Genomic DNA, 25,181 nt, shown 5'->3' with positions numbered 1-25,181 from the left:
AAGCTTTCTATAGTTTTCAGCATACAGATCTTTTACATCTTTGGTTAGATTTATTCCTAGGTATTTTATGCTTCTTGGTGCAATTGTCAATGGGATCAGTTTCTTCATTTGTCTTTCTGTTGCTTCATTGTTAGTGTATAAGAATGCAACTGATTTCTGCACATTGATTTTGTATCCTGCAACTTTGCTGAATTCATGTATCAGTTCTAGCAGACTTTTGGTGGAGTCTATCGGATTTTCCATGTATAATATCATGTCATCTGCAAAAAGCGAAAGCTTGACTTCATCTTTGCCAATTTTGATGCCTTTGATTTCCTTTTGTTGTCTGATTGCTGATGCTAGAACTTCCAGCACTATATTAAACAACAGCGGTGACAGTGGGCATCCCTGTCGTGTTCCTGATCTCAGGGAAAAAGCTCTCAGTTTTTCCCCGTTGAGGATGATGTTAGCTGTGGGCTTTTCATAAATGGCCTTTATGATCTTTAAGTATGTTCCTTCTATCCCGACTTTCTCAAGGGTTTTTATTAAGAAAGGGTGCTGGATTTTGTCAAAGGCCTTTTCTGCATCGATTGACAGGATCATATGGTTAATTGAAGATAAATTTAAACCTAGACTATAACTATAACATTTACCTGAGCTATGTTCAGCTCTTTTTTTCTCCAGTATTATTATTATTTTTCTCCCTCTTTCCTTTTTTTTTTTTTAAGTAGACTCCATACCCAGTATGGAGCCCAATGCAGGGCTTAAACTCACAACCCTGAGATCAGGACCTGAGGTGAGATCAGGAGTCAGACACTTAACCAACTGAGCCACCCAGGCACCTATCTTTCTTTTTATTTTAAACCTAATTCCTTTCTGTTTCCTCATTAAACCTACCTTTTTTCTCATCTTTTTTTCATGTTTTTTATATTCTCTTCTTCCTTCTTCCCTAAAATTACTTGACTGTGATTAAAATCTTTATAAATTTCGTCAAGCCGGGAGAGTCTTTCAATAAAATTTGCATGGTCTTCATATAGTATGTAATTATATATTCAGTTGGGTTTATTTTTTGTATTTAGAAGTAGAAATGTGCCCTTCAGAGATGCAGAGGATAAGAAAGATAGTCATGTCTGCATATTTTATATAGCTGTTAAAATTAGCATGGAGTATTACTTGAATTTCTGTATTCAGTTCTTAAATTTCACCATTTGAGTATTAAAATTGTATTTTAGTTTTTATTCCAAGATTATCTTTTGACATGTTTCCTTTGTTGTAAAATATTTAATATTACATTGTTTTTTGATTTAATTTTTTCTAGGTTGAAATTCTTGAAAACGAGATTATTCAAGAAAAGCAAAGTCTTCAGAATTGTCAGAATTTAAGCAAGGATCTAATGAAGGAGAAGGCTCAACTTGAAAAAACAATTGAAACACTTAGAGAAAATTCAGAAAGACAGGTTCATAAGTTTCCTATTAAGCAATATATTTTAAATTCTCTTAGCAAGTTATTTTAATGTTTAGGTAAACAAAAATGTTCGTGTAACATGAAAGGGAAATAATTTTAGAATTGTTTAGATCTTAGAGTAACTGTGGTTTTCATTTTCTATCCCATATACATGGGAAGGTTGAAGCGAAAGCTTAGAATTCTTTAAGTTGCCAGTATGTTTAATAATTATCTGGTATAAAATTTTACAATACCTGGGCTTTCAAGTGTCTGTAGAATAGGGCTGCAGATTATAAAGTTACTGTGTGGAATTGGGGAGAGATGCAGCTGTATGTATTCAGACCCTACAAAAGAGGGAGATGTGTTGGCAGCAGCCTTCTTTAGAATGCGTTCATATTTGCTTTCAAGTATTTATTGGTTATTCTCACTTTATGCTTTAGGAAACTGAGAACTGGATATATTGAGTGACTTGCTATTTTAAAGTTTCTGTTACTTTTTTAGAAGTAAAATGGTTTGTTTTTTATTATCCAGGTATAGTCCTTAGGCTACCTATAAAAATAAAGGTTTCCATAGAGCTACAGAATAAAAATTCTAGAGCTAAGCATGAATCTGTATTTTTACAAGGCTCTCAGGGGATTATTTACCAAAATTAGGCCATGTCATAAAAAATTAGTTTTCAGGTGTACCAGAGGATTTTGTGTTTTTTGATCTTTTTCAAATTAGAATTCTTGGGGGAATGAATACACACCCACATATATACACATAAAATATAGCAATATTTATCAAGAACCCACTGTGTATATGCGTTGCAAAATTTATTTAATGAAAGTAAAAGCTTATAGTCATAAAGAGATGTGTGTGTGCATTTCACCTATATTCCTATTTGAATTTGAAACATGTAACTATAAATAATCTGAAGATCACTTTGATTAATATTAAGTACAGTTCTCCTAACCATTTCTTTACATTATGAACTCCCTAAAGACAGAACTTTTATGACCTGAAAGTACATGTACACGGTGGTCTGCCAGCAAATATTTGTCACAATTAAAAGTAAGACATATTAGCACCCTTTTATGTTCTTATTTCATTGTTAGTTTTTTTGAAATGGAAAAACTGTAATTTAAAATATTTAGTTTATGCTAATTTATATTTTTAATTTTCTCCTTTGTTTTTTTTCAATTAGATTAAAATATTGGAACAGGAAAATGAACATCTGAATCAAACCGTGTCTTCTTTAAGGCAACGATCCCAGATAAGTGCTGAAGCGAGGGTGAAAGACATTGAAAAAGAAAATAAAATTCTCCATGAATCTATCAAAGAAACAAGTAGCAAGTTAAGTAAGATTGAATTTGAAAAAAGACAAATTAGGAAAGAATTGGAACATTATAAAGAAAAAGGAGAACGAGCAGAAGAACTTGAAAATGAGTTGCATCATCTTGAGAAAGAAAATGAATTGTTACAGAAGAAGATAACCAATTTAAAAATTACTTGTGAAAAAATTGAGGCCTTAGAACAAGAAAATTCAGAGCTAGAAAGAGAAAATAGAAAATTAAAAAAAACATTAGATAGTTTTAAAAACCTTACTTTTCAGTTAGAATCCCTAGAAAAGGAGAATTCCCAACTGGATGAGGAAAACTTAGAACTGCGAAGGAATGTGGAATCTTTGAAGTGTGCAAGCATGAAAATGGCTCAGCTACAGCTAGAAAATAAAGAACTGGAAAGTGAAAAAGAGCAACTTAAGAAGGGTTTAGAACTCATGAAAGCTTCTTTCAAGAAAACAGAACGCTTAGAAGTTAGCTACCAGGGTTTAGATACAGAAAATCAGAGGCTACAGAAAGCTCTAGAAAATAGCAATAAAAAAATTCAACAGTTAGAGAGTGAACTACAAGACTTAGAGATGGAAAATCAAACATTGCAGAAAAACCTAGAAGAGTTAAAAATATCCAGCAAAAGACTAGAACAGCTAGAAAAAGAAAATAAATCATTAGAGCAAGAGACTTCTCAACTGGAAAAAGATAAGAAGCAACTGGAGAAAGAAAATAAAAGACTCCGACAGCAAGCAGAAATAAAAGATACCACATTGGAAGAAAATAATGTGAAAATCGGGAATTTGGAAAAAGAAAACAAAACCCTTTTCAAAGAGATCAGCATTTTTAAAGAATCCTGCATTCGTCTGAAAGAATTAGAGAAAGAAAATAAGGAGCTTGTGAAAAGAGCAACTATTGATGTAAAAACTTTGGTTACATTACGAGAGGTAAATATAGTTACCTAAATTTAAGGAAAATATTTTTATATTTTTAATTCAAGGCATTGTTAAGTTTTATTGGAACCCATCAGAAATTTGCATCATCTGCTTATGGTTCAAAATAGAAATTGGCATTTAGAACTAGAGTTTCTAAATTTTCCTACTTTTGTTATACCAAGAAGTACATGTGAATTTTATTTTTAATATATTGTAGTAATAAGGTTTCCATGTGGTATCTCCTTTATTACATTATAATTTTATGTTTTATTTCAAAATAAAATATTTGGTCAAGACTGTTACTGAATAATAGGAACCATAATAGCTACTATTTATTGAATGCCAACCATGTACCAGGTACTGGGCTAAGGACTTCAGAAATTTATTTATATAATTTTTACAGCTAATCCTCTATAGATGTTATGTCCAGTAGATTAGAAAGCATAAGCGACATTAAGTAACTTACTCAGGATCACTCAGCTAATGGCAAAGTTGGATTGCTGGATTCAAATCCAGATCTTTCAAACTCCAAATCTCCATGAATTATGCTCTTAAGACTTAGAAGGCAAATCATATTGAACTTTAAGAGTCAACACTGCACAATTGGTAGTTGCTTGGATCTATGTGTTGAGAAGAGTTGTGAAATTTTCTGAAGTAGATTGGCTATAGATCCAAGTGAAACATGGTGTAGATCATATTCATGTTCTTCATAGCATGCTTGGCCTTTTTTTGCTACCCCTATGCTATATACTCTGTATGAGAACTCTTTTAAGTTCAATTAAAAAGTTTCTTTGCATCCTGGCAGAACGTCACATTATGAAGTCTGCATTTCTGCTAAAGAGGCATTGAGAGGGGCCCATTATTAGCTTTTTGCTTTTTTCTTTCTGTTGTTGTACCGTCCTACAGACAGGAACAAGGTTCCTCGTGTCTGAACTTCTAACAGTGTCCCCTAGTTCTTCAGATCAATATGTTAGACCTCTTCCACTGGCAGAGGGATGCTTGAGGTGGAAGAAGGGTGTTGCATCCAGCATATATTCATAGAAATATGCACTAAGGTTCTAGCTTATTATTAAAAAGTTAGTAGATATGTGTTCTTTTTCTCACAGCTTTCAATCCTCAAGAGTTCACAAGTAAAGAGTTTTTCCTTTTAGTTTTTAATACAAAAATTACAAGTAATATTAGCAAAAAAAAACAAAAAAGGAAAACCATATTGTTTGAACTAGTTTATTTTTTTGCTTAACTACTTGTTAGTGATGAAGGAAAAATTCAACAACATTTCTGTTTTTCCTGGTTTGAATTATATATATGTATTCCTGGATAGTGGTAGTTACAATCGTGACTGAATTTCCTAGATGTTCATGGTCATGACACTTATGTGAGTCTTGCATTCCTTTCAAAATAAGGATTTGGTGTGTGAAAAATTGAAGACTCAACAAATGAATAATGATCTTGAAAAATTAACTCATGAGCTTGAAAAGATAGGGTTAAATAAAGAGCGACTCTTGCATGATGAGCAGAGTACTGATGACAGGTGAGTATTAAGTCTATTTGGCAAACAGTTTAAATTATTGTTATATTTTTGCTCAAACCTTTTCTGCTGTATCAGCTATAGAATATTTACATATGTCACCCTGTTTCTGTTTCCTCTCTTCCCATAGAGAAAGTTCTATAAGAAAAAAAAGTAAAAAATCAGATAAACACAACCTAATACAAGAAAAATGCTAAAATGTTACTATAAATAGTTACATAATAGGAAAACAGGAAGCCACTCATGTAGCAAAAGAGCAGAAACTATAATTACCTATGAAAGTAGAATGAGACATTAAAAACAAACCCCTCTCTCTTGAAATATAAAGTTAGTTTTTATTTGAATCATGTGCTTAAATGCCTCAATTCTTTCATTTATTTTGTGTGCAAAAGTGGACTTAGAGAAAGGAGAAATATGAAACAAAGGAAAATATGCTGAGGTAACTAAGGTATAAAAATAATATGGAGGGGCTCCTGGGTGGTACAGTCAGCTAAGCATCTGGCTCTTGATTTAGGCTCAGGTCATGATCTTGTCGTTCCTGGTTTCGAGCCCTGTGTTGGGCTCTGTGCTGACAGCATGGAGTCATCTTGGTATTCTTTCTTTCCCTCTCTCTCTGCCTCTCTCTCTCTTTCTCTCTCGAAATAAACATTTAAAAAAAATGTGGAATGGGGGGTGACCATTAAGCATATGAGTTTTGATCTTGGCTCAGGTCTTGATCTCATGGTTGTGAGTTCAAGCCCCATGTTGGGCTCCACACTGGGCGTGAAGCCTACTTAAAAAAAAAAATAATAATGTGGAAAAGTAAGGTGAGAAACAATAAAACCTTACTTTATATGCCCTTTAATTTTGAGAATGATCAATATAAGGTTAAAAAAAAATTATATTCCTATGGTAATTACAATCTATCAAACAATCAGATTTTTCAAGTAGTCTATGGTTTAGCATCTAGCCAGCCATGTGATTCCAGCTAGACTGGAAGGATATATTGTTAAAAATACAGTTTTATGTAGACTAGATTTTAGTTCATTGGAATTTTTGTAATAGAATTTGTATTTTATTGTCTACCCATTATTACTGTTACAGTATTTATAGTCTATATTAAATAATGTATACAGGGAAAATTAATGCTGTTATAAGAGATTTGTTTTTGTCATTTGGAAAATATTCAAAGTTAAGAATAGGTTGGTTGATACTAATAGATTCTGTAATAACAAATAGAAGTAATTTGAGGCATTAGTTCTAGCATTGAATTCAAGCAACTGTAATTGGATTAATCATACAACTGTTTCATGAGAAACTATTTTTTTGCCATTTTATTTTATTGCTTTTAATTTAATTTAATTTTTTAAAATTGACATCCAAATTAGTTAGCTAGCATATAGTGCCACAATGATTTCAGGAGTAGATTTCTTAGTGCCCCTTACCCATTTACCCCATCCCCCCTCCCACAACCCCTCCAGTAACCCACCAGTTTGTTCTCCATATTTATGAGTCTCTTCTGTTTTGTCCTCCTCCCTGTTTTTATATTATTTTTGTTTCCCTTCCCTTAAGTTCATCTCTTTTGTCTCTTAAAGTCCTCATATGAGTGGAGTCATATGATTTTTGTCTTTCTCTGACTAATTTCATTTAGCATAATACCCTCCAATTCCATCCATGTAGTTGCAAATGGCAAGATTTCCTTCTTTTTGATTGCCGAGTAATACTCCATTGTGTGTGTGTATGTGTGTGTGTGTGTGTGTGTGTGTGTGTGTGTGTGTGTATATATATATATATATATATATATATATACATACATACCACATCTGCTTTATCCATTCATCCATCGATGGACATTTGGGCTCTTTCCATACTTGGGCTATTGTTGATAGTGCTGCTGTAAACATGGGGATGCATGTGTCCTTTCAAAACAGCACACCTGTATCCCTTGGATAAATACCTAGTAGTGCAATTTCTGGGTCATAGGGTAGTTCTATTTTTAGTTTTTGAGGAACCTCCATACTGTTTTCCAGAGTGGCTGCACCAGCTTGCATTCCCATATGAGAAACTATTTTTATTTGAGTTAAGTAAATAGTTAAGGCCCAATTTAGTTGACTGCTTCTTAATATAGATACTGAATATACATCGCTTTTTTATTCAAACATTCATTACCTGTGTGTGTATGTAAGACATTTAAATAGTTGAGGGGAAAAAAACAGTAAACCATGTAACCACCCTAACCCTTTTAGAACCCAGTTGTAGGTGGGTCCTTCATATTGTTTGGTGGCTCTTTTCAAACCTTAATTCAAACAGCTACTCAATGTTAATTGAGCTCTTAAAATTTGCTGACCATCAAGCATCAAAGAATTGATAATGCTTCAGCTGAGCCATAAAGAATGACTGAAATATGCAAGGTGGAATTGGTGGAGATGGCATTCCATGCAAATAAAGCACAAAGCTATGTTGAGAATTTTTTTTCTAATTTGAGAAAGAGAACCTGCAAATGGGGGAGAGGAGTAAAGAGGAAGAGGGGAACAGAGAGAGTCTCAAGCAGGCTCCAGCTCAGCACAGAATCTAATGCGAGGCTCAATCCCATGACCCTGGGATCATGACCTAAGCTGAAAATCAAGAGTTGGACACTCAACCAACTGAACCACCCAGGCAACCCCTTTTGAGTAATTCTTAGAGTGATGTGAAAGATGGATTAGAAAGGGGCACCTGGGTGGCTCAGTTTGTTAAACATCCTTCTCTTGATTTCAGCTCACGTCATGTTCTCATGGTTCATTGAGTTCGAGCCCTGCATCAGGCTCTGCACTGACAGTATAGTCTCTTTGGTATTCTCTCTCTCCCTCTCTCTCTGCCCTTCCCCCACTTGTGTGTGTGTGCTCTCTCTCTCTCTCTCTCTCAAAATAAATATATTTAAAAAAAGGAATATGGATTAGAAAAAGGGCAAATTAGAGTCACAGAGATCAGTTAGGAAGCTGTTGAAATAGGCTAGGCAAGATGTAATTGATGTGTTCATTAGTCTGCACATTTATATATATATAATGAAAGCATTAGAAATAGAGATAAAGGTACATGTTGAACTCAGTGTTTTAGGAAATGAAATTGAGACCATGATCAAATTTGGTAGATCAGGAAAAGAAGTGTCTTAAGCCACTAAACCAGCTTCTTTTCTCAACCATTACGTTAACCTTAGCATCACAAAGAAAAAAAAGTTCACAAACATAAATTCCTTTAATATTCTATCCCTTCTGTCTTGGAGTTTATGTATATCTGCCTCTGTGTTTACCTCTAATCTCAGATGGTATCTCTAACAGTCTAACCTTTTCATCTTTCTCACTGGCGTCATTCTCTCTGACCCTTTTAAGATATAATTAAGATATTATTCTTGCCATAAAGGAATAGGTAGTCTAAGTTATGGATTTGTATGTACAAATAGGTAGAATGCAACAAAGTAAATTTAGTGATAAAGTTACAAATAGAGTGCTAAGTGATCACTCTTGTCTATTCTTTTTTAACAGCTCTTTTCCTGTGTCTCAATATATAGTAAAAGCTTGGTTTGCAAGCATAATTCATTCTGGAAACAAGCTTGTAATCCAAAGCACTGACATATCAAAGTGAATTTCAAGAACCATTGGTTCAGTTGTGATCACGTGATGTTCGGTATCATGTACTACTTGTATTGCAAGACATCGCTCATTTATCAAGTTAAAATTTATTAGAAATGTTTGCTCGCTTGTAGAACACTTGCAGAACAAGTTACTCACAACCCAAGGTTTTACTGTAGTTCCCTAGGGTTATGTTCTCAGGCCTCTTTGTTGTGTATGCTATGCATTGCCATCCATCATCTTACCTGATAGTCACATTATTTTTTGCTTAGTGGACATCTCTATCTGGACAGTCTAGAGGCAACTCAGGCATCCAACATTAAATATATCCAAAGTTAGATTCATAAAATGCTTTAAAAATATCTGTTGACTCAAGCCAATACCAAAACGAGTGAGATTTGGTCTCTGTGCTCAGTGAACTTAAAAACTGATTGAGCAAGAAAAAAATTGTAAAACGTATATATACACAAATACACACAAATTAACTAAAGTAAAAGGCAGAATGTGATAAAATTTCTCATATATGTACTTTAGGTTTTTATTTGGTTTAGTCATCAAGGTTCTCAGGTATATGAATTAGTCATAATCTCTAGTTTGTGATTCACTCTCAAACTGTGTTCATGCACTGTCCTTTTTGTAAAAAAAATTTTAACCACAGGGTGCCTGGGTGGCTCAGTCAGTTAAGCATATGACTTCAGCTCAGGTCATGATCTCGCAGTTTGTGGGTTCGAGCCCCACGTCGGGCTCTGTGCTGACAGCTCAGAGCCTGGAACCTGCTTCAGATTATTTGTCTCCCTCTCTCTCTTCTCCTCCTCTGATCATGTTTTGTCTCTCTCTCAAAAATAGACATTTTTTAATTTAAAAAAAGTTTTTAACCGTAAATAATATAATTTTTTATGAAATCACCATTCAAAAACATAACTAAAATACTGACATTCGCATTTGCCTCTTCCTACTCTGTTACCAGTATCCAGTATCTTTGGTATATCATTCCCTTTCTAAAATATTCTGTAAGTACTCTGTACCCTTCCATGAGTTTTAAGCTTAACTATACCTATCTCCTTGTACAAGTATCTTAACACATTCATATCATAGACAAATGCTTAATAATATAATAAACCCATCTACTTCTTTTCCTATGGATTCTATCCTTATAAAAGTAAAAAGAATATTTTGGGATTTACATCTTCCAGATGCCTTTTTTTGAGCATCAATTTTTGCTTTTGACAACCTAGGCTATAATCTGAAGCTCTGGTTACCTAGTTGATTTTTTTTTTTTTTATAACCAGGAAGAGTTTAAAGGGGAGAGTGGGGCAATAGAATAATTCACCTCTTAAAAAAATATTGTTTCATAAGACCTCTTTATGGCATCAGTGTCTATGGTCATAATGATCTTTAAAAATAATTTTTGACCTCCAGTGATGAACTATGTTATTTTTGTACTTGGATAGTAGGTACAAACTTTTGGAATCAAAATTAGAATCGACTCTAAAGAAGTCTCTTGAAATTAAAGAAGAAAAAATTGCTGCTTTAGAAGCTCGATTAGAAGAATCCACAAATTACAACCAGCAGTTGCGCCAAGAACTTAAAACAGTAAGTGATTTCCTTGGAAGGAATTTTAATTGTTGGATATTTTGACAGAAAAATGTAAAGTAGGAAACAAAAAAGCAACATCATTAGTATCGTGTCTATTTCTTTTTCTTAAATTTGAGAGTAACAAATCTTTGTCTTTTAGTTCATTACAACTATATTTTGTTTATCCACTGTAATTTATTAAACTCCATTTCCACCATGCAGTTAGAGGCATATCAGTATTGTGGGAATGGGGTGGTGAAGAGGCAGTCTTACTCTATTGGGAAAAGCTTTCAGTGTGATACTGACACTTCACTCTAATACCCTACTCCTATTGAAAATCCAGGTAACAGTTTGGTAGGCATAGATGTGGGTATGAGGATACCAAGTAGAGGCAAATAGTATGTGTGGTATATGAAAGCACTTAATCTCATAAATTTGAGGTTTTCTCCTAGACCCGTTTTCTTATGATATTTGGAATAATTCTGTGAAATACGCAAGGCAAGAGCGACTGTTTTCCTTTACATAAATAAATTGAAATCAAAGGGGCTTGCCCATTTCCTAGGGTTAGTGTATGGTAGATTGGTAGAATCATGTTCTGTTTTTTTTTTCCCTTTAATCATCTCTGTAGTACCACCAAGAGTGATTTTACAATCAACTAAACATTCAGATTGACAAGATTACTATGGGCCACATTTAGAACTACTTGGTTCTAAGTACAAGTATAGAGCAGGGCATTGTCAAGGATCCCTCTTCATATAGTTGTCTAGAGTCATATTCACACCATATGACAGTTCAAGTGCAAAATGATGAGATTCACATTGAACTTGCAGGAGCTGCCCTTGCTTTGAGACTGTATGCTCCATAGTAGTCATCATCTCTTGCAGAAACACTTAAGGCATAGATATAAGATCTCCACAATGGATATACAGGTTTCCAAAGGCACAGTTACCAAAGATGAATTTCCCATGCAGAAAAGGAAAAAGATTTTGTTCCCCATTTGCCCATAACATCATTGTTGGTATTTATACCATGAAATATATATCATTACAGAAGAAACTCTAGAATTTTGCTTAGTTAACATAAAGAATTATCCAAAAAATAAAGTAAAATTTGGCACCAGAGTTAATTAATCTCCAGTATGTCGGTTACAAAGAAAGTCAACTTCATAAAGCTACTCAGCCAGAAAATAATTGGGTATGGGTGTGGGTTAGTATTGCATGTATTTCAAGTCTAGAGAACAGAGATTCAAAATGTCATCGTCTTCCACTTTCAGCCATTTTGGCATAGCTATTACTGGACTAGCTTCCTACCATTCAACTGGAATTAGATTGTTCTGGATTTTAATACTATATCACTTGAAGACTATGAAAGTTAAGTATGAGTTGAATGCCTGAAGTAACTACTAAAATAGCATGACAAAAAAGGTATAGCTAATATGCCAGCAAAGGAGATAAAATAGAATTATAAAAAATCCCAAAAAAAAACAAAACAAAAAAAGAAAAAATGAGGAACAAAGTAAAGATTGGACAAATAGAAAACAAATAGCAAAATGGCAGTTTTAAACCAAACCAGATTAATCATCACATTAAATATAAAAGGTCTAAACACCTCAATTGAGAGACTGAGATTCATAAATAAGGTAAAAAGGCAAGACACACCTATATGCTGTCTCTAAGAAACCTCAATGGAAAATATGTCATTTTTTTATGTGAACATAAATCACAGATTCTGATTAATGATATATAACGTAAAGGGTCCAATTTTGAAACATACTTATAAGAACAGTGTGCTAAAAATAAGCTTTGTGTATTACTCTCTGCTCTCCTTCTTAATAATGGCATATGTCTGTAGTCTTTATAAGCCTAGAAAAACGCTGTGGAAAATTAATGTAAAATAGGAGACAGGAAATCATGTCACTCATGTTATTAGGGTATTAAAAGTAATTTTTTAAAAAACCCTCAAAACTGGAAAATTAGGATCCCAGAATACCTATTAAATCATTCAGCCATGCTTTAAATTATATTCTATCTAGGGCATCTTTTTTCTTCAGTCTCACTTCATTATTTTCTAACTCAATAGTGGCAAAGTTTTTTGTTGAGTCATAAGTTGCCTAAGGTTTGCCTTACATATTGAATTATTTTAAATTTTTGTTTTTATTATTTTTTTTAATTTATTTTAATTTATTTTTTTTTTAACGTTTATTTATTTTTGAGACAGAGAGAGACAGAGCATGAATGGGGGAGGGTCAGAGAGAGGGAGACACAGAATCCAAAACAGGCTCCAGGCTCCGAGCTGTCAGCACAGAGCCCGACGCGGGGCTCGAACTCATGGACTGCGAGATCATGACCTGAGCCGAAGTCGGCCGCTCAACCGACTGAGCCACCCAGGCGCCCCAAATTTCTGTTTTTATTTTAAGTTTATTTATTTAAATTTTTTTTTCAACGTTTTTTATTTATTTTTGGGACAGAGAGAGACAGAGCATGAACGGGGGAGGGGCAGAGAGAGAGGGAGACACAGAATCGGAAACAGGCTCCGAGCCATCAGCCCAGAGCCTGACGCGGGGCTCGAACTCACGGACCGCGAGATCGTGACCTGGCTGAAGTCGGACGCTTAACCGACTGCACCACCCAGGCGCCCCTAAGTTTATTTATTTAGAGAGAGAAAGAGGGAGAGAGTACATGTACATATGTACAAGTGGGGAAGGGGCAGAGAGAGGGAGAGAGAATCTCAAGCAGGCTCCACGCTGACAATGCTGGATGCTGGACTTGATCTCATGGACCATGGGATCATAGCCTGAGCTGAAATAAATGAGCCACCCAGGCACCCCTAGATGTTGAATTATTTTAGACATTTATATTTTTGCCTTAATACAAAGTTTGAGCTTTAATTTAGAAATTTAGTATAAATGTCTCCTAGGAAAAAAGAAATGATTCAAGATAAGTATAATAATAATAATCAGTCTAAATTAAAGAGAGCTATTAAGTTAATCAGTAATTTTGGTACTGTAAGATTACCCAGTTGTTAGTATTTGAGTTGACTCTCTTAAAGTAGGATTTGGTTGTAATCACACCAGAAAACCCTGGGTAAGATATATCCTTGGATTGCTCACTTTTTATAAAATGTAGTCATTACATGTGGTTTAGGATCTGAATAAAGAAGTCATTAATTTTCTTTATTAATATAGCGCATTCTGGGCAACATATCCTTCTTACAAGAGCAGACATTTATAGATACTTCTTCAACTTTAGGTATCTTTTTAGAAGGAATTATTATGTATGTCAGGTCTTCATTTGTTCTTTACATGGGGTATCTCTGAAATCTCTAAATCAGCGATAGATATGTCAAAAAACAATTACTAATATTTAGCAACATGTCTATTTCCAGTTAATATATTCTTCATCATAAACAATAGGATCTGAAATTACAGAATATGTAATTGGAGTATGGCACATAAACAGAGTATATTTAATATTTTCTAGAAGGAAAGGATTTGCAATTGACAAAGCATAAATTGTGATCATGATAGTAATGATAGTCATACATATTATTTATCATAGTTTTAAATGAAGTGTCTCTCCTATTCACTAGACTAGTGCAGAATCTAATTGTGAGAAGTAATAATTTTGGTGATTTTTTTTCTCCCCATTAAAATATTTTAAATAAAATATTAGGTGAAAAAGAACTATGAAGCTCTCAAACAGAGACAAGATGAAGAAAGGATGGTACAGAGCTCTCCTCCAACTTCTGGTGAAGATAATAAATGGGAGCGAGAAAGTCAAGAAACGACTAGAGAGCTTCTGAAGGTTAAAGACAGATTAATTGAAGTAGAAAGAAATGTAAGTATTTTTAAATTTTTGTGGGAATAAGATTTTTTAGAAGTAAAGTAGCATTGGATATATAATTCAGAAAATTTATTTAATCTGGTTTTGGAGCTTTGTTCATCTTATACTTTCTCGAGTGATTTATTTTATAATGTAATAAAGGACTGAAGAACTAATAATTTAATATACTTTTCTACCCTGATATAAGTCCATCAGCAAGCTTTGTCAACTCTTGTGAAAATACATCCCAAGCCCATCTACTTCTGTCCCATTGTTGCTGCTACCACTCTAGTCTAAGGTACCATCATCTCTCATCTGGATGAGAGAATATCCTCTCAGGGGCTGTCTTCCCCCACTTCTACTCCTGGCTCAGTCTAACCCATTCCTATTACAATAGGCAGTTTTTATTTTAAAACATAAAACTTAGTTATACCACTTTTCTACTTAAAGTCTTCATTGGCTTCCCCTTCCAATTAGAATAAAATCCAAATTTTTTAGTGTCTTGTAAGATCATTCCTGACTTTGTCCTGCCTATATTGCTGGCCTTATACCATAGCACTCTTCCACCCCCTCTGTTGATTTATCTGGAGATAATATTACTATAGTGAATACCTGGAAAACACAAAACAATGTCTGATATATAGTCAGTCAATTAATTCTAGTCATATTGGCCTTCTCTATTCCTATTTCCAGACCTTTATGTTCGCATCCTCTACATAGAACACATGGCTAGCTTCCCTCAGGATTCAGGCCTTATTTGACACATCTCCTGTGAGAGGTCTTTTCCGACCCCTCCACCAGTCAAGTAGCTATTCTCAACCTAAGCCATTTAATATCAAGCCACTGCCTTATTTAGTTTCTTTATAATGCGTTTCTTTCTTTTTTCCCACTATGCCTTCAGTATGTAGACTTAAGCCTGGTGGATAGCAGACACAGTAAATATTCCCTGAATGAGTTGGAGAAATACTTGACAAGAAACAGTAATCAAATAAATTCACCAAACATCTATCCTTTAAAGATGAATGAGCTTTTGGAATATATATATTAACAAGTAAAATAATTGCAGTTGTTGCTTTTGTGTTTTAATGTAACATGTTTTGCAAACTTTAAAGCCATAATGCCAAAAATTAATTTCCTACAGTGTTGATTCCTACTTTCTCATCCAGAAGTAATCACTGTAAACAGTTTGTTTTCCCAGAAAAATGATTTATCTGTGTATAGAAGTAGATTTCTTTTTTTCATCCAAGATTTAAATCCCAGTTACTTAATATACAATGTAATATTAGTTTCAGGTGTAGGATTTAGTGATTCATTACTTATATATAATACCCTATGCTCATCACAAGTGCCCTCCTTAATACCCATCACCCATTTAACCCATCACCATGCCTTCCTCCCCTTCAGCAACCCTCAGTTTGTTCTCTATAGTTAAGAGTCTGTTTTCTGGTTTTCGCCTTTAGTTTCTTCCCCCTGTGTTCATCTGTTACCTTTCTTAAATTCCACACGTGAGTGAAATCATCCGGTATTTGTCTTTCTCTGAATGACTTCTGTTGCTTAACATAATAGTCTCTAGCTCCATCCACATGGTGGCAAATGGCAAGATTTTGTTCTTTTTTTTATGGCCAAATAATATTCCATCATATATATAAACTTCTTTTTTCTTTTTTGATATATTTATTATTATTTTGTAATATTATTTATTGTCAAATTGGCTTACATACAACACCCAGTGCTCATCCCAACAAGTGCCCTCCTCAATGCCCATCACCCACTTTCCCCTCTCCCCCACCCCTCATCAACCCTCAGTTTGTTCTCTGTGTTTAAGAGTCTCTTATGGTTTGCCTCCCTCTCTGTTTGTAACTATTTTTTTCCCCTTCCCTTCCCCCATGGCCTTCTGTTAAGTTTCTCAAAATCCACATATGAGTGAAAACATATGATATCTGTCTTTCTCTGACTGACTTATTTCACTTAGCATAATACCTCCAGTTCCATCCACGTTGCTGCAAATGGCATGATTTTATTCTTTCTCATTGCCAAGTAGTATTCCATTGTATATATAAACCACATCTTCTTTATCCATTCATCAGTTGATGGGCACTTAGGCTCTTTCCATAATTTGGCTATTGTTGAAAGCACTGCTATGAACATTGGGATACATGTGCCCCAATGCATCAGCACTCCTGTATCCCTTGGGTAAATTCCTAGTAGTGCTATTGCTGGGTCATAGGTTTTTTAAGTTTTATTTATTTATTCTGAGAGAGAGAGTAGGGGAGGGGCAAAGAGAGAAGGAGAGAGAGAATCCCAAGCAGGCTCTGCCCTGTCAGCACAGAGCCTGATGTGGGGCTCAAACTCATGTACTGTGAGATCGTGACCTGAGCTGAAATCTGGAGTCAGAAGCTTAACCGACTGAACCACCCAGGTGCCCCTATATACCACAACTTCTTTATCCATTCATCAGTCAATGGACATTTGGGCTTTTTCCATAATTTGGCTATTGTTGATAGTGCTGCTGTAAACATCAAGGTGCATGTATCCCTTTGAATCAATATTTTGGTGTCCTCTGGGTAAATATCCATTAGTGCTATTGCTGAATCATAGGGTAGTTCTATTTGTAACTTTTTGAGAAACCTCCGTACTGTTTTCCAGAGTGGCTTTACCAGTTGGCATTCCCACCAACAGTGTGGAATCTCCGAATCCTCTCCAACATCTGTTGTTTTTTTGTGTTGTTAATTTAAGCCATTCTGACAGGTGTGAGGTGTTATCTCAATGTAGTTTTGATTTGTATTTCCCTGATGATGAGTGATGTTGAGCATCTTTTCATGTGTTTGTTAGCCATCTGTATGTCTGGGAGTGTATTTCTTTTACAGTTATATCTGTGGGATCATGCTATACGATATTTTGAGGATCTCTGTATTTTAGAGAGATATAGATCTATCTCATTTTGTTTAATGAACACATTATTCCATAGTATGGATGTTACTCTAATTTATTTAAATAAAACCCACATTGATGGGCATTTAGGTTATTTTCAGATTTTGCTGCAATGAAAATCTATGTATAATATGTTCATAGGGTAGTAAATTCCTGACAGTGGAATTGATAGGCCAAAGGGTATATATACATATCTGTGTATGTGTGTAATTTTAAATGATATCATCACTTAAAATTGAAAATCACATTCGTTTTCAGTCCTTCTAATAGAGTACCTGTTTTTTTAGATATACATTTGATATTACTAGTCTTTTAATTTTTATTAAAGCAAAAAGAAAATATTTTAATTTTCATGTTTTAAATTGGCGAGCTATTTTACATCTTTATTATCAGCTGTTATGAATGCCTATTTTTAATTATTCAGTGATTTTATATATATACACATAGACACACACCTCCATCACTTGGATTAATAATTGTCTTTCAGAAAATTTGGCTGACTTGTAAAGTTCTGTAAGGTAAATTTCTTATCCCTCTGACTTCCTTTATAAATTTCTATTGGAAAAAAATTACTTGGTTGTCATATTTTAGCCATTAATGGTTTATAAAGAAGGCTAGCCCTATATTAGACTGGTAATTTTGGTGTTTTTGCCAATGTATTTACTGACCTCATAACTTCTCCATTGTAAATTTTTTCTTGCTCTGAGATATCCTTTCTACTCTCTTTTATTCTTTTATATACTATAGGAATTTTTCTTATTCCTATAGGGATACCCAGACTTAACATTAGAGCTTGCACATTTTGGTTTATTAAGACCTGAACTACAAGGTACTTAACGTACGTAAGTGAAAAATGGTTCACTTCTTTGGTGTATCAAGATGACATATAAATACATTAGTGTTCCATATTATTCTTCCAGTGTAAATTTTTTTATCCTTTTTATCTAAACAAATTAGCATAAGAAAAGGACAATATCAAAACCCATCTTAAAGCCTTTGGCTTCCTCAGCTTTGATTTTGTGGTATAATGTATGGGTTAAATCATTACTTGCCTTTCATACAGTGACATGTATATGTAACATGAAAGCGTATAAAATGAATGTTTCCTCTGTCCCCTGTGTAGGTACAATAAAAGTGATCTGTTGTGGTTCAGTGTAACTTTTTATGCATATCACAGTTATATGCAACAAATTCTGGCCTTTTTATATATAAAGTTTTATTTCAGTTTTCTAGAGGGTTCTTTGTTTATACTTTTTGATACTAATTTTTTATGAAATGCTATTTAGAAATAATCCTAAAAATACAGTATCTATGGCAAACAGTTAATATATATTGCATTAAATTAATAATGATCTATTATTTGCATAGTAATTCAACTGTTTAACTATATAATTGAAATATGTTCAAATGTACTCGAAAAATTGAAAATTGTATGTTTTGTTTGGATTTGCTCCAGAAGTCCTATAGATGAGATAGAGTTTTAGTGAGTGTTTTATACTATAGAAAAAAAAAATCACTACAGAAAATATATAACATCTGTTAGGTCAATTATGGCCTAAATTTTTTAAACACATAGTTGAAATTGTTCTGCTTCTCTCTTAAATTTGTGTTTATAAAATAGTTTTGCTGCTACCCCTGGGACCAGCACTCGCCTATATGTATTTGCCTTTGGGCAATTAGAAAATGTGCACTTCATTGGCTAGACACAATCCCATGCACTTTTGAACACTACAAAAAGGATTTAACACCCCATTCTAGTTTCTTTTTTTTTTTTTTTAATTTAAATTCAAGTTAGTTAACATACAGTGTAGTCTTGGCTTCAGGAGTAGAATCCAGTGATTCATGTCTTACATGTGATGCCCAGTGCTCATCCCAAAAAGTGCCCTCCTTAATGCCCATCACCCATGTAACCCATCCCCCCATCTACTCCCCTCCAGCAACTCTGGTTAGTCCTCTGTGTTTAAGAGTCTCTTATGGTTTGCCTCCCTGTCTCCATTCTAGTTTCTTATGTTAATTATTGAGAATGGAATATTTTATTTTTTGGACGCTATAAAGCAGACAGTACAGAGACACAATAGTATGGTAAGGTTTTAGTATTATCATTTTCTTTCTCTTAGATTAAATCTCTCTTTACAATTTGGAATAGTAGGGAACTGTTTAACTCTTTTAAGGTTGTTGGGATTTTTTTTGGATTATAATGGTAATAGTTGTTATGAAATTATAATATCTGTTAAACAGAAATGTTTGTTGCTTTTTAAAATGTGTTTTCTTTATTAAGAATGCTACATTGCAAGCAGAGAAGCAAGCACTGAAAACTCAACTGAAGCAACTTGAGACACAGAACAATAATTTGCAGGCTCAGATTCTTGCACTTCAGAGGCAGACAGTATCCTTACAGGAGCAGAATACTACTCTTCAAACGCAGAATGCGAAGCTTCAGGTTGTAATGTAATATTTGGGGATGTGCAACCAAATTTTTGAATTATGCTCTTAAAATAAGGATAACTGGACATGGTAACATTGTTTCTTAGTGAGTGAATTTAATGGGAGATAAATTAATGGATGATAAAATCTATTTAGTGCTATACCAGACTTTCATATATCAGCATTTTTTTAAATGTCAGAGCCTCTAAATATTAACTAACAAATTCATTCAATGAACATAAATAAAATAAAGGTAATTTTATCTTTATTTAAATTACTAAAAAACTTTGTTTATATTTAAAATTTTTTATTTAAAATACTTATTTATGGGAGTGCCCAGGGCCATAGTAGAGCACAACAGGAGCCTGCACAAGGAGCCAGGGGCGCTTCAGCAGCACCTGCCAGAAAGGCCCAGCATTAAACAAAATAAATAAATAAGCAAAATAAAATACTTAGTTAAAATATAATTTCATCTTTATTTTATTTATGTTTACTTTATGGCCTTTTACCTGTTTCAGCAAGTTGACTGTAATTAAGCAGAAACCTTTGCTTTAGAATATGGTTGCAACATACCATTGCTTATTTCATTTTTACAGCTTTCATATCAGTTATTAGAAACCAACACAGCATGAGAATTTTGTCTTCAGACTTTTCCTTGGTTCAGAGGATCAATCTTGCACTTAATGCTGCAGTGTCTTTTCAAATAGAACGATCAGGTCTGGGAAAGTGTAACTCTTTGAAACCTCTTAAAGAGCCAGAGGAAAAAATTCCATCTCCAAATCTGAAAGTTCTTTCTGTAACTCTTTTCCACATGGTAAAACACATGCTAAGTTAATGTAGACTCTTGAGAAAATTTCCAGTTGAAATGTCACAAGTAATTTTTCAGTTCTGTCAACCCTCAACTTTTAGGAAGTGATAAATTAGCATTTTGGATTCTGTAGTTTTTCATGAGTGGAATACAAATTGTTTCTAATCACCTTCATTTAAAATAATTGAATCCAAAACATGTATGGTATATATCTCATAATAATTTTTAATAACATCTGCCAAAAATAAAAATTAAATTGTAGGCTTTTTCTTTGGGATACTTATAAAAACCAAACTTTCTCAGTATAGTATGAAATAATCTGTTGTGATTTATATAGAGCTCCTTAAAGTCACTGTTATCTTTTATATTTTTTATGTTGCCATTAGTTATATTTTTGAATAATTTTTAACATGGGAAAATTATTTTATCTGTAATAAACACATACCACATATTTGTGTCTTCTCAAAGAGCAGGTAGCTATTTATGTCTGATAACAATATGCGTTCTTACAGGTTGAAAATTCTACCCTTAATTCCCAAAGTACTTCACTGATGAACCAGAATGCACAACTCCTAATCCAGCAGTCTTCCTTAGAAAATGAAAATGAAGCTGTAATCAAAGAGCGAGAAGACCTGAAATCTCTCTATGATTCTCTGATCAAAGATCATGAAAAGCTGGAACTTCTTCATGAACGGCAGGCTTCAGAGTATGAGTCTCTCATCGCTAAACATGGAACTCTGAAGTCTGCCCACAAAAATCTTGAAGTAGAACATAAAGACCTTGAAGATCGGTAATTTATTATCTTCTTTAGATAATATAATAAATTTTATGTTAAACAGAACTAAGATAATTTATATAGGAAATTTATCATGTTTATGTGATACTTATTAATAAATTACTCTTGTTTTCTTTGTTTCTAAAGTATTTTCTTTTTTCTAAAGAAATATTATAAACCAAATACCTTTTTTTCCCAGTTACAATCAGTTACTAAAACGGAAAGGACAATTGGAAGATTTGGAAAAAACACTGAAAGTAGAACAGGAAAAAATGCTGCTTGAAAACAAAAACCATGAGACTATAGCTGCAGAATATAAGAAACTTTGTGGTGAAAATGATAGGTAATAAATATTTATATATTTTAGTTTTATATTATTCATTACATCCAGAGTGTATACTGCCCCCTTTGCATTACCATCTGTAATTTAGAATTTTTAAAGAGTCCCCAGAACAACATGTAAATTACCCACCAAAATCATGCAGCTAGTTATAAAATGGCTTGAAAACCTTGGTCCCTTGTTTTCTCTTACTGTTTCTCTCTTGATTTATTCAACTAATTAATTTTTTAAGCCACATTATATAAAGAAATCTGTACCTTGATAGCATTTACGCGCTTTATTGCTACAGAATGTAATGAAATCTGATTCTTTATGTTTGTCTTTTTGCTAGTCTGATATCTCAGTTCTTGTCTTTCAAAGTTGCTACAAGTAAGCAGCCTCCTGTTTTCTAGCTGACTGATTTGAACTCTTATTTTTAACTGTCTTAGGCATTAATGGTTCTCATATTGCATGGGGCAATTATTGTTTAATTTGTAGCTTTGGGAAAATCAAAACTTGCCAACTGGTAATTTGCCTGCTTCATAAGGGTACATTTCAAAGGGTTTTTAGAAACCTTTGACAGTTTAAGCAGCCTGAACATTGGCACTGCACTTAGACTTAACCATAGCTGAAGTGCTAAAAGGCAGCACAAAAAAATTCAAGTGGGGGTCATTCATTGACTATTGTCCTGTTATGAATTTAATATAATCCATTTTTCGATTTCTATTTCTTTTTCTTTACAAAAAAAATAATCCCTCTAAGTGTGTGGAGCCATTTTCATATTCATGCTCAATAGTTTTTAATTTAGTAATTGTTATAACTAGAAATAGTGTACTAGGGGATTTGACTTTCAATAAGCTCAACACCAAGCTAGAATCGAGAAGGATATTAAAGTATGTTCAGTAGAAGACTAAATTGTGACAAGTTATAGAATACCTTTAGACAGGGTCTTTAAAAATTTTTTTAAATATTATTTTATTATTTTTGAGAGAGAGAGAGAGACAGTGCCATTGGGGGAGGGGCAGAGAGAAGGGGGACACAGAATCCAAAGCAGCTCCAGGCTCTGAGCTGTCAGCACAGAGCCCGACGCAGGGCCCGAACCCACAAACTATGAGATCATGACCTGAGCCGAAGTTGGACGCTCAACCAACTGAGCTACCCAGGCACCCCAAGACAGGGTCTTTTTTATTACGCACATAACATTGAGGAAGGCATTTAATATCAAAGTCCCATCTTGAACCTAACCTTTTTCCACTATTGGAATTTGCAACAAACTGGGTCAGTTGGTGAGTTTGGATAGGCCTTCTAGGAATCTAATTGTATTCATTTCTGAGGAGCCTTCTGAGAAGGAGCTTAGCCTAAATGATAAGAAGAAATTGAGCATGATGATCTTGAACCAGAAGACTCTGCAGGCTTGAAAGGGAAGTGTGATAGTATTCTCTATCTCTCAAAGCTGTTCTATCCCAGCTTTTATGCATGCATGTCTATGTTGTAAAGGAAGAAAAGGTTTTAAGCAAAACCTTGAAAGAGCTCTTTCACAAAAAAAAAAAAAAAAAAAAAAAAAAAAAAAATTCTGAAGAACAATAGTTTGTTTATCCATTCCTCTAAATAACCTAAGTTTTAATCTTTGATAATGCCAAATCAGGAATGTTTATTATATGGACTGGTTTGTTTTGGCCTCTTTAGTATTGTGTTCACTGAATTGCATTTTGGTGTTAATGTTCTCAGCTTTAAGGGATATTGTAAAAAACTCTCTTTAAGAGCTCATTTTAGCATTTGCCAGAGAGATGGTGTTGAGGACATTGTATATTGTATCTCTTCATATCCCACCCCCATGAAGCGTCAGTAAGTAAATCTTTGATCTCCATAGATACTGACATATACCGTGTAGCTGATTGTGTGTCTCAGATCTGACCAGCTGTTAATAACTCATGGCATACATTCATTCATGGATTCAACTTACTTATGGAACATTTTCTGTATGTTTCTGGTCTTGCCATTTTATTTATTTATTTTTTACCAAGTCTTGATTTTTAAACATACTATTTTGTTATTTATAATTCTTGTAAGCTGACTCAGTTCTTTGGGGAATGAGTTGAAGCAGATTGTTAGGTGTTTTGAACAAGTCCCATCCTGTTCTTAATGCTGTAAGATAAAGGTTGTTAAACTACAGGCAGCTAGCTCAGTGGGCCAAATCCAGGCTGCATTCTGATTTTGTTTTTTGTTTTTGTTTTTGTTTTCCACATTTAAAAACAAATTTTATTATATAGCTCTTCTTTTTATTTTTTTACTTTAAGTTTTTATTTTGATTTGTTAGTTAACATACAGTGTTATATTGGTTTCAGTAGTACAATGTAGTAATTTAACAATTCCATCCTGTTTTGGTTCAGCTCCCAAACTGAAAATAGTTTTTACATTGTAAAAGGTTGCGGGGGGGCACATAGAGGAAAAGAGTTTGCTGTATATTGCATGTGACCCACAAAGTCTAAGATATTTACTCTGGTCCTTTATAGAAAAAGTTGCTGACCTCTGCTCTTAGATGTCAGTGGACTTTGTTCTGAGGGTATAATGGAAAGAAACAGATAAGTTAGGTGTATGGTTTGATTTTTTATAAAAAATCTAAAAGTTTTTTCAGAAAAAATCTCCAATTTCTCAATAATTGGAGACTACATAAACATGGATAATTTGTCACAGCTGTGGAAATCTCAATAACTAAAATTTTGGTTTAAGCCTGTATATCTCCATTATCTGGCAACAGATTGATGGACTATCATTTCTTGTACTGCATTGATTGATTCTCTTGATCTTTCTTGAATTTTCACGTTGAATTTTAGAATTTTAAACTTCTCTATGAGATCTAAACAGGATTGGTTATTTTCTCTTCTGTCCTTTAATCTAAATATTTTCTTATTAGTACTTCACATTTTAATGATAAAATTATGTGTCTTCTTAAACATTTAAATGCTGGAAGATTCAAAAGAAGAGTAGTCTGAATTTTTTTAATCTAGTTTTACAGAATAGAGGCTGATTTTTTAAGAGTTTAGTCACTGGCAAGAGTCTTATATTCTTTAAGTATGTCTGTGATCCACAGCATTTTCACACTGTGTAAATTACAATGAAAGCTATTAAGGATTCTAATTCTATTTCTGTCATGATTTCTAAATAGGTTGAATCATACATATAATCAGCTTGTAAAAGAAACTGAAGTTTTACAAACTGACCATAAAAACTTGAAAAGTCTTCTAAATAATTCCAAACTGGAACAAACCAGATTAGAAGCTGAATTTTCAAAGTTAAAGGAACAATACCAACAGTTGGACATCACATCCACCAAGCTCAATAACCAGTGTGAGGTGAGCTTTACCAAGTTTTTTCATTTTGGGAGTCAAGACATGCCTAAAAAGTAAACAATCATATTAAAATGATGATAGCAGTATATATTTTGTGGGGTATTTCTAAAAGAAGTGATCAGGGATAATTGAAATTCACAACTAATTCAGAAAAACTTCTGTTATTATTAGTATCAACATTGTTTACTATTAGTTTAAACTGACATGTCCAGATACTTTGAAAATGTAAAACTGTGCCCTTGCTTAATGAAAAAAATGTTTACTTACCACCTAGCATGTACTAGGAAACCAAAAAGGTAAAAATCTCCCTTTGTGGAGCTTATTCTGGTGGAAGGAAATAGACAAACACAAGTAAGTGAAATTCATAGTGTTTCAGTGTTTTGTAACATGGCTATA

At 33.7% G+C, this 25,181-nt stretch overlaps 1 protein-coding gene across 7 annotated transcripts in view; it reads left to right on the top strand.

The window, feature by feature from the left end:
* CCDC88A (coiled-coil domain containing 88A) overlaps positions 1 to 25,181 on the top strand; it is a 141,743-nt gene that overhangs the window by 91,991 nt on the left and 24,571 nt on the right. For 5 of the 7 annotated variants that reach the window (XR_006200674.1, XM_042932306.1, XM_042932304.1 and 2 more), the window contains exons 14-23: positions 1,298 to 1,435; positions 2,609 to 3,679; positions 5,071 to 5,198; positions 10,234 to 10,375; positions 14,029 to 14,193; positions 19,111 to 19,191; positions 19,388 to 19,549; positions 20,854 to 21,131; positions 21,316 to 21,459; positions 24,602 to 24,788. Coding sequence is in view for 6 of the 7 variants with exons in the window: in XM_042932306.1 (XP_042788240.1) it covers positions 1,298 to 1,435; positions 2,609 to 3,679; positions 5,071 to 5,198; positions 10,234 to 10,375; positions 14,029 to 14,193; positions 19,111 to 19,191; positions 19,388 to 19,549; positions 20,854 to 21,131; positions 21,316 to 21,459; positions 24,602 to 24,788 (2,496 nt within the window). In the remaining variant the exon portion in view is untranslated. The remainder of the gene's footprint in view (positions 1 to 1,297; positions 1,436 to 2,608; positions 3,680 to 5,070; positions 5,199 to 10,233; positions 10,376 to 14,028; positions 14,194 to 19,110; positions 19,192 to 19,387; positions 19,550 to 20,853; positions 21,132 to 21,315; positions 21,460 to 24,601; positions 24,789 to 25,181) is intronic. The other 2 variants (XM_042932307.1, XM_042932305.1) reach the window with 1 other exon arrangement.

Source organism: Panthera leo, chromosome A3 (assembly GCF_018350215.1).
Source record: "Panthera leo isolate Ple1 chromosome A3, P.leo_Ple1_pat1.1, whole genome shotgun sequence".
Classification (NCBI taxonomy): Eukaryota; Metazoa; Chordata; class Mammalia; order Carnivora; family Felidae; genus Panthera; species Panthera leo.
The sequence above is the reverse complement of the archived record's forward strand: the minus strand, read 5'-3'. Positions and strand labels throughout refer to the sequence as shown.